Here is a 14,558-nt window from a genome sequence, read left to right as displayed (position 1 = left end):
AACACAGTATAACAAACACTGGAATTCCCCAACTGAGATGAATGGGGAGGCTCGATAACTGAAAAGATTCAAAGAGAAGGAAGATAAATGTTTTGTAAAATCAGGGAAGTGGGATTGACATACAAGGAAGGCTGATGGCAGATCAGCCTTTATATGGAATTGTGGGTGAGGGACTAAGAGAGGACACACTGGAGGTTTCATCCAGTGAGACAATGTGGATAGAGCTCAGGATAAGAGAGGTGCATTCACTGATGGGGTTATATCACAGGCCTCCCAAATGCCAGAAGGAGATAAAGGAACAGAAATGTAGCAGGTAATGAAAGATGTAAAAGCAACAGGGTAGTTGTAGTGGGTGACAAATTTCCCAAATGTTGACTGCGACTCCCTTAGAGTCAGGGGCTTAGATATCACTGAATTTGTTAGAAGAATACTGGGATATTTCTTAACATAGAAGTGGATAGCCTACCCGGGAAGGGGATCATAGAAAACATTGTATTGGGAAATGAGCCTGGCCATTGATAGAAGTTTCATTTTGGGAACAGTAAATAAGGACAAGATTGTACAGCTAATGGCAACTGTCCACATTGAACAGAATTCAGACTGAACTGTTTCTATGAGGAGGAAAGACAAGGATGGTGAAGTCTGGCAGAGGGACATAGTGAGAGATGTTATGAATTCAGACTGAAATAAAATGAAGGATAAGGAATATTTCAGAAGTAGAAATTGGAGAAGGCCTCTGGCAACATGAAGCAAGCAAGAGAGAAGTTAGAGAGAGAATCAGAAGTGTGAAACGGGGAGAAGGAATAACTTTGGTGAGAAGGGGCACTGCGGAGAGGGTATGACAACACAAGCACAGAGGAGAGAGTTTATGACTGAAGTGTGCGAGGGACTAAACCAGTACTTCTCATCAGTATTCATCAATGTGGTCATGGAGGATAGTGAGATCAGAGAAGGGAGTGATGCTGATATTCCAGGGCATGTTGTTCCTCAGGCAATAGAGACAAACAGGAAATTATAGACTGGTGAGATTTGGATCAATGCTAGGGAAATTATTTGAGAATATTATTAGAGAGCCTTCCAGTAGAGCTCATGGAGTGAAGTCGTGCTCTTGACTCGCTCCATTACCTCTGAGTTTTTTTCTTATGATCGGCTATATTTAACTAACCATTAAGGCATCGACTTTTACAATAATCTGAAACAAATTGGGCTTTTTGATATTCAGATGCTTTTAACGTCTGCTATGTCCAAGAATGGAAAAAATGGGAAAGACGGCAAACCTCCGGTTAGATCGTAGGGTACCGATCTCCCTCCGACTGAACCACCGTTGACTCTGAAAGCTATATCGGATCTAATTCAAAGGGAAATTTCAACCTCTATAACGGAAATTTCATGCAGAAATTTCAATTAATTTCCAGAAAATTGCGGATTCAATCGATAAAATGCAAATATCTATCACAGAACATCAGTCGGCTATATCTAATCTTCAAAAATCCACGCAACAAAATGAACTCAAGATGGAGAAAATTGAAGAAACAATTACTTCAATGAAGAAAAAACTGGACTTTCTGACTTTTAAAAACTCTGACTTAGAATCCAGAATGTGACGGCAGAATATTCGAATTATTGGTGTTCGTGAAGCTGTTGAATCTGACAACCCTATAAAGTTTTTTTCTCAACTTTTAAAAGATGCATTTCCTACCGTATTTCCTGACCAACCACCGTTATTGGATCGGGCTCACAGAGTTCCATCATATTCGTCCAAGACAGATAAACCTCGACATGTCATTTTACGTTTTCATTACTTTCAAGACAAGGAGAAACTGCTTCGATTTGTTCGATCTAAAGGTTATATTGATTTTTTGGATCTTCAGTTTTGATGCGTGGAGGACTTCAGCAAACAGATTTGGGATCAATGGGTTCGTTACAGATCTGTGATGTCGGAACTCTACAAGATGGATTTAAAACCAGCGCTGCTCTACCCTGCGTGTTTAAGGATTCGTACGCCTGACGGAACCCTTCGTTTTTTTGAATCTCCATTGGATGCCCAGAGTTATCTGGATCAATTTTCACCTTCAACATCTTAATCATAATTTTTAATTATCTCCGTTTGATCGGAGGTTGTGAATCTGTCGGGTTTAATTTTTGGTTGCTTTATATGGGCAGAAAAGTTTATTTTTGATTAATTAATATGGTTGCCAAACTTTCTTTCTAACTGCGTCATTCCTTTCTTTTTCCCTGCGGATTCTGGGTGGTTATTCCCTCAGCATCATTTCATGTATTTCCTTTGAGGCCTTAAATTTCGTAGTCTTTAAATGTACTTTTTTTCTGTAGGTTTTCCTAACTAGTTTTATATTAATAATTTTGTTTCTTTTTTTTTGGTTATCATAGGGTCTGTGGTCTGTTATGGTTTTCTTTATATTTTCTGCCTTTTTCTCTGTTTTATATCGTGTTTGTCTTAACTGTTCTACTTTTTTTATTCTTTTACTGTTTTATAACTAGCTGATCTTTTTTATATTTACACTTTTTTTAGTGAGCGTCTATCGGAAGTCATGGGGGTAGTTCTAGTGCTTGCTTCTTTCTGGCGGGTCTGCTTTAGATTTAGCCTTGTGGTCATGGGGTGGGGGGTGGTGGGAGGGGCTTCACGTTTTAGTTTTTTTCTTCTTGGGCTATTTACGTTACTGAAGCATTGGTTGCGTTCTCCTTCCTGTTATCTCTGGTTTGTTCTGTTCCCTTTCCCGGTTCGTGGATCGAACCTATCGTCAATCCTCTTTTTTGCGGGTTAACTTTAGGGTTTATGGAGTCTATTATTAATTTTGTCTCCTGGAATACTAATGGTCTTAATCATCCCATTAAAAGGAAAAAAGTTTTTAAAGTATTCCGGAGACTTAAAGCACATGTTCTATTTTTACAAGAGACCCACGTGCGGAGGGGGGACAGACTACGTTTTTTTAAATTCTGGAAGGGCCAACAGTTCATTCGAATTCTAACGCTAAGATTCGAGGTGACTCTATTTTTATAGACTCCTCAGTTACTTTTGTACAACATGATATTATTCCTGATCCGAATGGTAGATTTCTACTGGTTAGTGGTCTACTATTCAATAAAAAGGTAGTTTTGGTTAACATTTATGCTCCCAATATGGACTGTCCGGAATTTTATAAATCATTATTTAATCAGTTCCCGAATTTGAATGAGTTTTCATTGATCTGGGGCAGAGATCTTAATACTTGCTTATCTCCAGTTTTGGACCATTTGGCTCCTCTACGGACCTTACCTAATAAATCTGCAACTTCGATTAATTCATTCCTTTCTGATTCTGGGTCAACGGACATTTGGCGTTTTTTGCATCCTCAGGAAAAAGATTTTTCTTTTTTTTCCATATGTTCACCATTCCTATTCAAGAATTGATTATTTCTTTATTGACTCTCGTCTTATTTCTTCAGTGATTAATTGTGATTATGACTGTATAACGATTTCGGATCATGCTCCACTTAAGCTTTCTATTAGAATTCAGGTCAATACACAAAATAATAGACAATGGTGTTTTAATTCGTTGCTGCTTCAGGACTCAGACCTTGTTAACTTTATGAATGAACAGATTGATCTTTTTTTTACAATCAACTATACAGAGGATATTTCTGTGAACATTCTTTGGGATACTTTTAAAGCTTATATTCATGGTCAGATTATCTCGTATTCTGCTGCTTTGAGGAAGAAGTTTAAGCAGGAGGAGTTGGTAATTGTGGACAAGGTTAAGGAAATTGATAAGAAATATGTTACAGCTCCCTCTGAGGAGCTGGATAAACAAAGAACTGAACTTCAAATAGAGCACAGCTTATTACTTTCGTCCTCGATTGTAAACCAATTAAAGAAAACAAGAAGTGAATTTTATGTACACAGTGACAAAGTTGGTAAACTGTTGGCTAACCAACTGAAGTCTAATTATACTAAATCTCAAATTAATCAGATTTATAATCAAAATGATCGATTGATATTTGATCATGCGGGGATCAATCAAACCTTCTTTGATTTTTATTCTTCCTTATATCAATCTGAGTCTTTACAAGACTCTAAATATATGAATGACTTTTTAGATAACCTAGATTTCCCTGAGATTTCACAGGATATGTCTTCTATGCTTGATACTCCCATTACTATTGATGAGATTAAGAATGTTATTTCCTCTATGAACCTGGGGAAAGCTCCTGGCCCTGATGGGTTTACCATGGGATTTTATAAGTTTATTGCACCTTAATTAATCCCTTGGTTCTGTAGGGTTTTGGAGGCTTCATTAAAACTTGGTAAACATCCCGAATCCTTTTATAGAGCGTCAATCTCTCTAATATTAAAGAAGGGTAAAGATCCTGCTCAATGTGCATCTTATAGACCAATATCTTTATTAAATGTGGATTCTAAAATTTTTTCTAAATTATTAGCAAACAGATTAGAAACGTACTCCCTTTTATTATTTCGGAAGACCAAACGGGTTTTATTAAAGGTCGTTACTCTTTCTATAACATTCGCACACTGTTAAATATTGTTTATACCCCCTCACAAAATGTTCCTGAGTGTGTTTTCTCTTTAGATGCTGAAAAAACTTTTGATAGAGTAGAATGGCCTTACTTATTTAAGGTGCTTGAAATGTTTAATTTTAGCTCAAAATTTATATCCTGGATTAAATTGTTATATCATTCTCCTATGACCTCGGTCCGTACTAACTCCTTAAGCTCACTTTTTTTCCCTCTTTTTCGAGGTACTCGACAAGGTTGTCCTCTTAGTCCTTTATTATTTGATATTGCATTAGAACCTCTTGCAATTGTCATTCGAGAATCTCCAAATATTATTGGGATAACTCGGGGCTTAAAGTCCCATAAAATATCACTCTATGCTGATGATTTACTTTTATATATTTCTAATCCTCAAAAATCCATCCCTGCTGCTTTAGATTTATTAGCACAATTTAGTCTTTTTTCAGGTTATAAATTAAACCTTAGTAAGAGTGAACTTTTTCCGATTAATAAACAACTTCCCTTGTATCATAACTTTCCGTTTAAATTGATTAATAATTTTTTCTCATATCTTGGGATTAAAATTACTTGTAAATACAAAGATTTATTTAAGACCAATTTTTTACCCTTAATTGATCATATTACTCAACTTTCATCTAAATGGTTTCCATTATATTTAACTTTGGTCATATTAATGCAGTTAAGATGTTTATTCTGCCAAATTTTTAATATATATTTCAGGCGTTACCAATTTTTGTTCCAAAATCTTTTTTTGATAAAGTTGACTCTAAAATTTCTTCATTTATTTGGCAAAATAAAAACCCGAGATTGGGTAAAATACATTTACAGAAAGCCAAGAAAGATGGAGGTCTAGCATTACCTAACTTTAGATTCTATTATTGGGCAATTAATATTCGACATATGAAATTTTGGTTTCTTGACCAAGATACACTATCCATTCCTAAATGGGTAGTATTGGAATTACAATCTGCTCAGGGCTATGCACTTGGCTCTATTTTAGGTTCCTCTCTTCCTTTTGATTTGAAACGCCTCAAACTGGTCTTTAACCCGATAGTTAAATGTACCTTGCGTATTTGGTTTCAATTCAGAAAATTTTTTGATCTCAACCAATTTGGGCTAGCGATCTCTATTTTAGGTAACATATTTTTTCCTCCCTCTTTCACAGATCGTGCGTTTCAAATTTGGAAGACTAAGAGTATTTCACGGTTTTTGGATTTATTTTTAGATGGTTCCCTTATGTCTTTTGAACAATTATCTAATAAATATAATTTACCAAGAATACATTTTTTTAGATATCTCCAAGTTAGAAATTTCCTAAGTACTATACTCTCTTCCTTTCCAACGCTACCTCCTACATATATTTTAGATACTATAATTAACCTTAATCCATGTCAGAAAGGCTATTATTTATAATATTATTATGAAACTTAAGAAAGCTCCATTTGATAAGATTAGGTCAGATTGGGAACAAGAATTGGGTTCTATTATTTCCGTGGATGACTGGGGGCAGATTTTACAATTAGTCAATACTTCCTCTATCTGAGCTAAACATTCCCTAATTCAGTTTAAAGTTGTTCATAGAGCACATATGTCCAAAGATAAATTAGCTCATTTCTATTCTCATATTAATCCTTTTTTTGATAGATGTCTGGGGCAGATAGCCTCTTTAACTCATATGTTTTGGTCTTGTCCTACTCTGGAAACTTTTTGGAGAGACATTTTTAATATTATCTCAAAGGTATTGAATATAGATATCTCTCCTCATCCTATTACTGCTATCTTTGGATTACCTAAAATTTCCAGTAATCTTTCCCCTTCAGCCCATAGAATTTCTTACTTTAATAGTGAAAAGATGTATCTTACAACATTGGAAAGAGCCTAATGCTCCAACTACCTTTTTTTGGTTTTCCCAGACGATATTATGCTTAAATTTGGAGAAAATTAGAAGTAATCTTTATGATTCCTCACTTAAATTTGAACAGACCTGGAGATCTTTTATTCAATATCTCCTGTAATTTCTAACAGTGTATTAGTGCCTTTATGGTTTACCCTTTGTATACTTATTCAATAAAAAGATTTAAAAAGAAGGAGAATATTATTAGAGATAGGATCGCTCATAAAAGTTTGGAGGGTAAAAGGAGGTATCATGATTCAGAGGCAAAGTGAGCAAAATCCAAGAGATTCTCTTGCTATATTCATAGGACATGGTAAGTTAGACACAGAATCATTCCCCTTGGAGGTGAACATGGCCATCTGTGTGTGGAGGCAAATGAAATAGGAGAGGCTTTCCATGAAAATTTCCAACGGTTATTTCACCATTGCAAGAATTCTTTAAGGTTGTTAAATCTCCAGGGCCTGATCAGGTACATTCTCGTACTCTGTGGGAAGCTGGAGAATACACTGTAGAGGCCAGGGAGAGATTATTTTGCTTCATCTCAGGCACCACTTGAGGTTGCACATGATTGGACAGGGTGACGAATGTGGAATTGATAGTTTTGAGGCCAAGACTGTGGATGATACGAGCAGGCAGACAGTGTTGAGGAAGCAGGGAGTCTGCAGTAGCACTTGGACAGATTTGGAGAATGGACAAGAAGTGCCAGATGAAATACAGTGTAATGAAGAGTGTGGTCATGTACTCTGGTAGGAGGAATAACAGCCTGGGCTCTTTCTAATCAGGGAGAGAACAGAAATCAGTTGTGCAAAGGGTCTTAGTGTATGATTCCCTAAAGGTTAATGTACACATTGAGTTAGTAGTGAGGAAGGCAAATGCATGCATTTCAAGAGAACTAGAAAACAAATATCTAATGCTGAGGCTTTGGTCAGACCTCGTTTGGAGTATCATGAGCAGGGTTGGGTCACTTTTCTAAGAAAGGATGTGCTGGCATTGCAGAGGCTGGAGTGGAAATTCATGAGAATGATCCCAGGACTGAAAGAGTTAGGATGTAATAATCATTTGATGATCTGGGCCTGCAGTCACCGGAGTCTAGAAGAATGAGGGAGAATCTTATAGAAACACATTGAATATTGAACGGCCTAGATAGCATTGATATGAGAGGATGTTTCCAATAATGGAGGAATCCAGAACCAAACCACACCCTCGACAGAAAGAGGCCCCTCTAGAATAGAGATGAGTAATGTCATTAGTCAGAACCATAGAAACTACAGCACAGAAACAGGCCCTTTGGCCCTTCTTGGTTGTGCCGAACCATTTTCTGCCTAGTCCCACTGACCTGCACACGGACCATACCCCTCCATACACCTCCCATCCATGTATCTGTTCAATTTATTCTTAAATGTTAAAAAAGAACCCGCATTTACCACCTCGTCTGGCAACTCATTCCATACTCCCACCACTCTCTGTGTGAAGAAGCACCCCCTAATGTTCCCTTTAAACTTTCCCCCCCCTCACCTTAACCCATGTCCTCTGTTTTTTTTTTCTCCCCTTGCCTCAGTGGAAAAAGCCTGCTTGCATTCACTCTATCTATACCCGTCATAATTTTATATACCTCTATCAAATCTCCCCTCATTCTTCTACGCTCCAGGGAATGAAGTCCTAACCTATTCAACCCTTCTCTGTAACTGAGTTTCTCAAGTCTCGGCAACATCCTTGTAAACATTCTCTGCACTCTTTCAACCTTATTTATATCCTTCCTATAATTTGGTGACCAAAACTGAACACAATACTCCAGATTCGGCCTCACCAATGCCTTATACAACCTCATCATAACATTCCAGCTCTTATACTCAATACTTTGATTAATAAAGGCCAATGTATCAAAAGCTCTCTTTACAACCCTATCTACCTGTGACGCCATTTTTAGGGAATTTTGTATCTGTATTCCCAGATCCCTCCGTTCCACTGCACTCCTCAGTGCCTTACCACTAACTCTGTATGTTCTACGTTGGTTTGTCCTTCCAATGTGCAATACCTCACACTTGCCAGTATTAAACTCCATCTGCCATTTTTCAGCCCATTTTTCCAGCTGGTCCAAGTCCCTCTGCAGGCTCTGAAAACCTTCCTCACTGTCTACTACACCTCCAATCTTTGTATCATCAGCAAACTTGCTGATCCAATCTACCACATTATCATCCAGATCATTGATATAGATGACAAATAACAATGGACCCAGCACTGATCCCTGTGGCACACCACTAGTCACAGGCCTCCACTCAGAGAAGCAATTCTCCACCACCACTCTCTGGCTTCTTCCATCGAGCCAATGTCTAATCCAATTTACCACCTCTCCATGTATACCTAGCGACTGAATTTTCCTAACTAACCTCCCATGCGGGGCCTTGTCAAAGGCCTTAATGAAGTCCATGTAGACAATATCCACTGCCTTCCCTTCATCCATTTTCCTGGTAACCTCCTCGAAAAACTCCAACAGATTGGTCAAACATGACCTACCACGCACAAAGCCATGTTGACTCTCCCTAATAAGCCCCTGTCTATCCAAATGCTTGTAGATTCTGTCTCTTAGTACTCCCTCCAATAACTTACCTACTACTGACGTTAATCTCACTGGCCTATAATTTCCCGGATTACTTTTTGATTCTTTTTTAAACAACGGAACAACATGAGCCACTCTTCAATCCTCCGGCACTTCACCCGTAGACAGCGACATTTTAAATATTTCTGCCAGGGCCCCCACAATTTCAACACTAGTCTCCTTCAACGTCCGAGGGAACACTCTGTCAGGTCCCGGGGATTTATCCACTTTAATTTTCCTCAAGACAGCAAGCACCTCCTCCTTTTCAATCTGTACAGTTTCCATGATCTCACTACTTGATTCCCTCAATTCCATAGATTTCATGCCAGCTTCCTTAGTAAATACAGACGCAAAAAACCTATTTAAGATCCCCCCCCCATTTCCTTTGGTTCCGCACAAAGCCGACCACTCTAATCTTCAAGAGGACCAATTTTATCCCTCACAATCCTTTTGCTCTTAATATACTTGTAAAAGCTCTTTGAATTATCCTTCACTTTGACTGCCAAGACAACCTCATGTCTTCTTTTAGCCCTCCTGATTTCTTTCTTAAGTATTTTCTTGCACTTGTTATACTCCTCAAGCACCTGATTTACCCCCTGTTTCCTATACATTTCATACGACTCCCTCTTCTTCTTTATCAGAGTTGCAATATCCCTTGAGAACCAAGGTTCCTTATTCCTATTCAATTTGCCTTTAATCCTGACAGGAACATACAAACTCTGCACTCTCAAAATTTCCCCTTTGAAGGCTTCCCACCTACCAATCACATCTTTGCCAGAGAACAACCTGTCCCAATCCACGCTTTTTAGATCCTTTCTCATTTCTTCAAATTTGGCCTCCTTCCAGTTCCGAACCTCAACCCTAGGACCAGATCCATCCTTGTCCATGATCAAATTGAAACTAATGGTGTTATGATCACTGGAACCAAAGTGCTCCCCTACACAGACTTCTGTCACTTGCCCTAATTCGTTTCCTAACAGGAGATCCAATATTGCATCCCCTCTAGTTGGTCCCTCTATATACTGATTTAGAAAACTTTCCTGAACACATTTTACAAACTCTAAACCATCTAGACCCCTAACAGTATGCGAGTCCCAATCAATGTATGGAAAATTAAAATCCCCTACCACCACAACTTTATGTTTCCTGCAGTTGCCTGCTATCTCTCTGCAGATTTGCTCTTTCAAGTCTCGTTGACTATTGGGTGGTCTGTAATACAATCCCACTAATGTGGCCATACCTTTCCTGTTTCTCAGCTCCACCCATAAGGACTCAGTAGACAAGCCCTCTAATCTGTCCTGCCTGAGCACTGCTGTAATATTTTCCCTAACAAGCAATGCTGCTCCCCCACCTTTCATTCCTCTGCCTCGATCACATCTGAAACATCGGAACCCTGGAATATTAAGCTGCCAGTCCTGCCCCTCCTGTAGCCAAGTTTCACTAATTGCTACACATCATAATTCCACGTGTCAATCCACGCCCTCAACTCATCCGCCTTCCCCGCAATACTCCTAGCATTGAAGTATGTACACCTCAGAAGATGATGAATCAATGGATTTCATTTCCACAGGCAGCCATAAAGGCAGTCAGTGGGTTTATTTAAAGCAGAGGTTCATAGATTTTTAATTATTATTAAGGGTATCAAAGTTTATGGGTAGAAGGCAGGAGAATGGGGTTGAGAGGGATGTATGATGGAATGGCAGAACAGACTGAATGGGTCAAAAGGCCTGATCCTGCTCCTGTGACTTCAGGACTGATGGTTTATGCGGTGCCATTGTTTAAAAAGGGTAGCGGAAACTACAGGCCCATCAGTCTGTAATGTGTTGGAGGGGTTTCTGAAGGACAGGATCTACCGACATTTGGTTTGATTCAAGACAGTCAGCACAGTTTTGTGCAAGGGAAATCATGTCTGGTAAATTTCTTGCAGCCTTTTGAGGGGTTTCACGAGGGTGTAGATGAGGTTAGGGCTGCGGATGTCTATGTGGACATTAGCCAGGCCTTTGACTATAGTCTGGAAGGTTAGATCTAGAAAATGGAATCTGGGGAGATAGTTGATTGATTTCATAATTGCCTCCGTGACAGGAGGCAGAGGCTGATGGTTGAGGGTTGTGCCTCAGACTGGAGCTGTCTGTCTAGTGGTGTGCCACTGGGTGGCGGGACCTTTGTTGTTTGTAATTTATATAAATAATGTCCATGTGAATGTATAGTTCACTGAAAGTGACATCTCAGCTAGATACGGTGGTGAAGATGGGGTTTGATCTGCCGGCCTTCATCATTCATGTCACTGAGTACAAGAGCTGAGAAGAAGTGTTGCAGATACACAAGTCTTTGGTGAGGACTGATTAAAGGAAACCATGCTGATGTTGGCCCATTTTTTCATGTGTTGCCAAGTACCCGAAAATACATCCTTGACAATTGACTCCATTGTCTTCCCAACCACTGAGATCGGACGAGCTGGCCTATGATTTGCTTTCTTCTGCTTCCCTCTCTTCTTTAAGAGTGGATGACCTTTGCAATCTTCCTGTTCTCTGGAACCACACCAGAATCCAGGGATTATGGAAAAAACATAACTAAAACTGCCACAATCTCTTCAGCCACATCTTTCATAGCGCTGGTGTAGATAATCTGGTCCAGGTGAATTATCTAACCTCAGAACTTTCAGTTTCCCAAGGACCATCTCCCGAGTAAAGGCAAAATTACTCATTTCTGCCCCCTAATTCTCTTGAATTTCCAGCAGACTGCTAATGTCTTCCCCAGTGAAGACTGATGAACAATACTTATTCAGTTTGTCTGCCATTTTCCTGTACCCCATTACTACCTCTCCAGTAACAACTTCCAATGAACCAATATCTACTTTTGCCTCTCTTTTACACTTTGTATATCTAAAGAAACTTTTGGTATCCTCTTTAATACCAGTGGCTAGCTTCCAACTTTTTCCTCTCTTTATGACTCTTTTTGTTGCCTTTTGTTGGTTTTAAAAGTTGTAAATCCTCTGAGAGTCAGGGACATCTCAGAGCAGATACAGAACAGGGGGACGGTGATCATTCAGCTGGAGATGGTGATTCACGTCAGTACCAATGGACAGGTAGAAAAGGGATGATGTCCCACAGTGAATATAGAGAGTTAGGGAACAAGTTATGGAGCAGAACCTGAAAGGTTGTAATCTCCGGGTTACTGCCAGTGCCCTGTAGTAGTAGGGATACAAACAGAAAGTGAGAGCAGATGAATGTGTGGTTGAGGAGCTGATACAGGGACAAGGTTTCAGGATTACAGAACATTGGAACCTCTTCTGGTGCTGGGGTGACATTTACAAGAGGGATGGTTTGCAGTTTCACTGGAGAGCAGTCAGGATCATGAAGTTCATTGCTGCTCCCTTTGAGGGTTGAAATGAGATTGACAGGGGGATGTGAAACAGAACACCAGTCACTGAATGGAGAGATTGAAGCTGAGTTCGATGCCAGGCACAGCATTATGTAATGATGGATTTTGAGGCAAATCCACATCCGACCTGGAGTTTGTTTAAAGACCAGTGCAGTGTTTCAGGGCCAGTTTGTTCAGTAAGAGGGAGGGTCAAGGATGGCAAGGTTCAGGAACCTTGGATGATGAGACAAGAAGTTAGTCAAGGAGGAGGGAGAAGCATAAGTAAGGCTCAGGAAGCTGGAATCAAACAGGGTGTTTGAGGACTATATTTAAAAAACAGGGATACTCAAGAACATTCGGAGAGCTGGAAACAGTGATGAAAAATCTCCGGCAAGTAGGATTGAAGATAATCCCATTGCATTCCGTACATTCGCTGTGGTGAAAAGGATACCTCGGGCTGCACTTTGAGAGATCCAACATCAAGGGTGTGTACACAGTTAATGACAGGAACATTAACAGTATTGACAAAGGGAAGGATGTTGAGGTTCAGAGACATCGGTTCCCTAAAACTGGGAGCACAGGTTGACAGGGAGGTAAAGTCGGTGTATGGCATGTTTACCTTCATCAGGCAAGGCATTGAGTTCAAGCACCAGGACATGATGTTACAGGCTTATAAAATGCTGGTGAGGCCACATTGAGAGTACAGTGTTCAGTTCTGATCACCTCATTATAGGAAGCATGTGGAGGGTTTGGAGCAGGATGTCTGGAGGAGGTGTGCGCTGAGGAGAGGCTCGACATGCTGAAACTTTTTCTTCTGAAGTGGCGTCGGCTCAGGAGAGATTTGATAGAAACCTGTGGAATTTTGTGGTCATAGTTGGTGTAGACAGCCAGTAATATTTTTCACAGAAGGCATGTATTTAAGCTCAGAGGAAGAAAGTGAAGACAACAGATTGATGGAGACATGGAATGCACTGTCAGGGGTGGTGGCAGAGGCAGAGAGCGCAGGAGTATTTAAGGAAATCTTAGACAGACACAGGAATATGTAGAGAAGGGCCAAAGGGCCACTCCTGTACTGTCCTTTGTTCTCTGAACAGCAGATGGCCCCTGGGCATGGATCCGTGCATGAGACTGGGATATTATATTTAAAAGTTAAAGTCTGTCCCGAGCCTTGTGGCCCATCAGGCCGGTGCTTATGCCGGTTTCTGTGGCGTGAAGCGACTGAGAGTACGAGACTACCCCACCCCGCCCCACAGGTCGCCAGTCTATCGCCAGGTTAACCCCCAGCATTTGCCCGTACCCATTTTCAGCTGGGTGGGCTGGAGCAGTGTGTGGTCATCCCCAACAGAAAAATGACTGTCGGAGGGGCGGGACCGGCAACTCAGTTTCACAGTACAAATGCTACAGGTACGATGGAGTGGAGGGGAGAGAGACGGAGAGATGTGTTTGACCAGGGAGAACATCTCAGAGGTACTGAGAAGACATCCCTGGGGATTGCCCCATCATGTGGACTGGGACCGCCGCACTGCAAAAGGGTTGGTGGAGCAGAATTTATTCTGTGTCCGGTTTTATCCATCAGTGTTTAGAAGTTCCTATTGGAGACAGGACAGCACTGAATCTCCTTGTCGATCCACCCACCCCCTCCCTTTTCTCCCTGGCACAAACAAAAGTTTGTTCTCAGAGCGACCCACCGCCTCACAGAGGGAGCCGTGTCTCGGGAGGTCTGACCAAACTGACCCTTTCTTTGCAAAATGTTCATTTATATTTCAGAGACCCAGGTGGACGAGATTTTTAGTAAATACTGTCAGTTCCATAGGGTAAATGTACTTTTCTAGATAAATGTAAAGCTGCAAATATTATTGTTCTGTGAGGCGGTGGGAATTGCTCATGAAGCGATCGGCAGGCGGTGTTCCCGTCTGCTGTATACCGGAACGGTCCAGGGTCAACCCGCAATGTGAAACCCAGACAACACGGTTTCAGGTCATGAAGAGCGGAATCGTTCAATGATCGGAGATTAAATTCACCCTCCGCGGGCTGACTCTGAAAGTTCATTTCCCCACCCCGCAAGGGGACAGAGCTCCATTCAGCCAGCAGAGAGGGGAAATGAGTCAGGGTGAAGCGGACCGCGTACTGTGCAGTTTTATACCGGTTTAATTCGCGGAAGAAACACGACGGAAGGAGA

The 14,558-nt window shown here is 40.6% G+C and overlaps 1 protein-coding gene across 1 annotated transcript in view; it reads right to left on the bottom strand.

The window, feature by feature from the left end:
* The window catches only part of LOC134339649 (late histone H2A.2.2-like), a 410,959-nt gene that overhangs the window by 395,852 nt on the left and 549 nt on the right, over nt 1–14,558 (bottom strand). The window contains exon 2 of the mRNA XM_063036345.1: nt 11,951–11,958. Coding sequence (XP_062892415.1) covers nt 11,951–11,958 — 8 coding nt within the window. The remainder of the gene's footprint in view (nt 1–11,950; nt 11,959–14,558) is intronic.

Source organism: Mobula hypostoma, chromosome 30 (assembly GCF_963921235.1).
Source record: "Mobula hypostoma chromosome 30, sMobHyp1.1, whole genome shotgun sequence".
Classification (NCBI taxonomy): domain Eukaryota; kingdom Metazoa; phylum Chordata; class Chondrichthyes; order Myliobatiformes; family Myliobatidae; genus Mobula; species Mobula hypostoma.
Note: the sequence above shows the minus strand (reverse complement) of the source record. Positions and strands in the feature narration are given on the sequence as shown.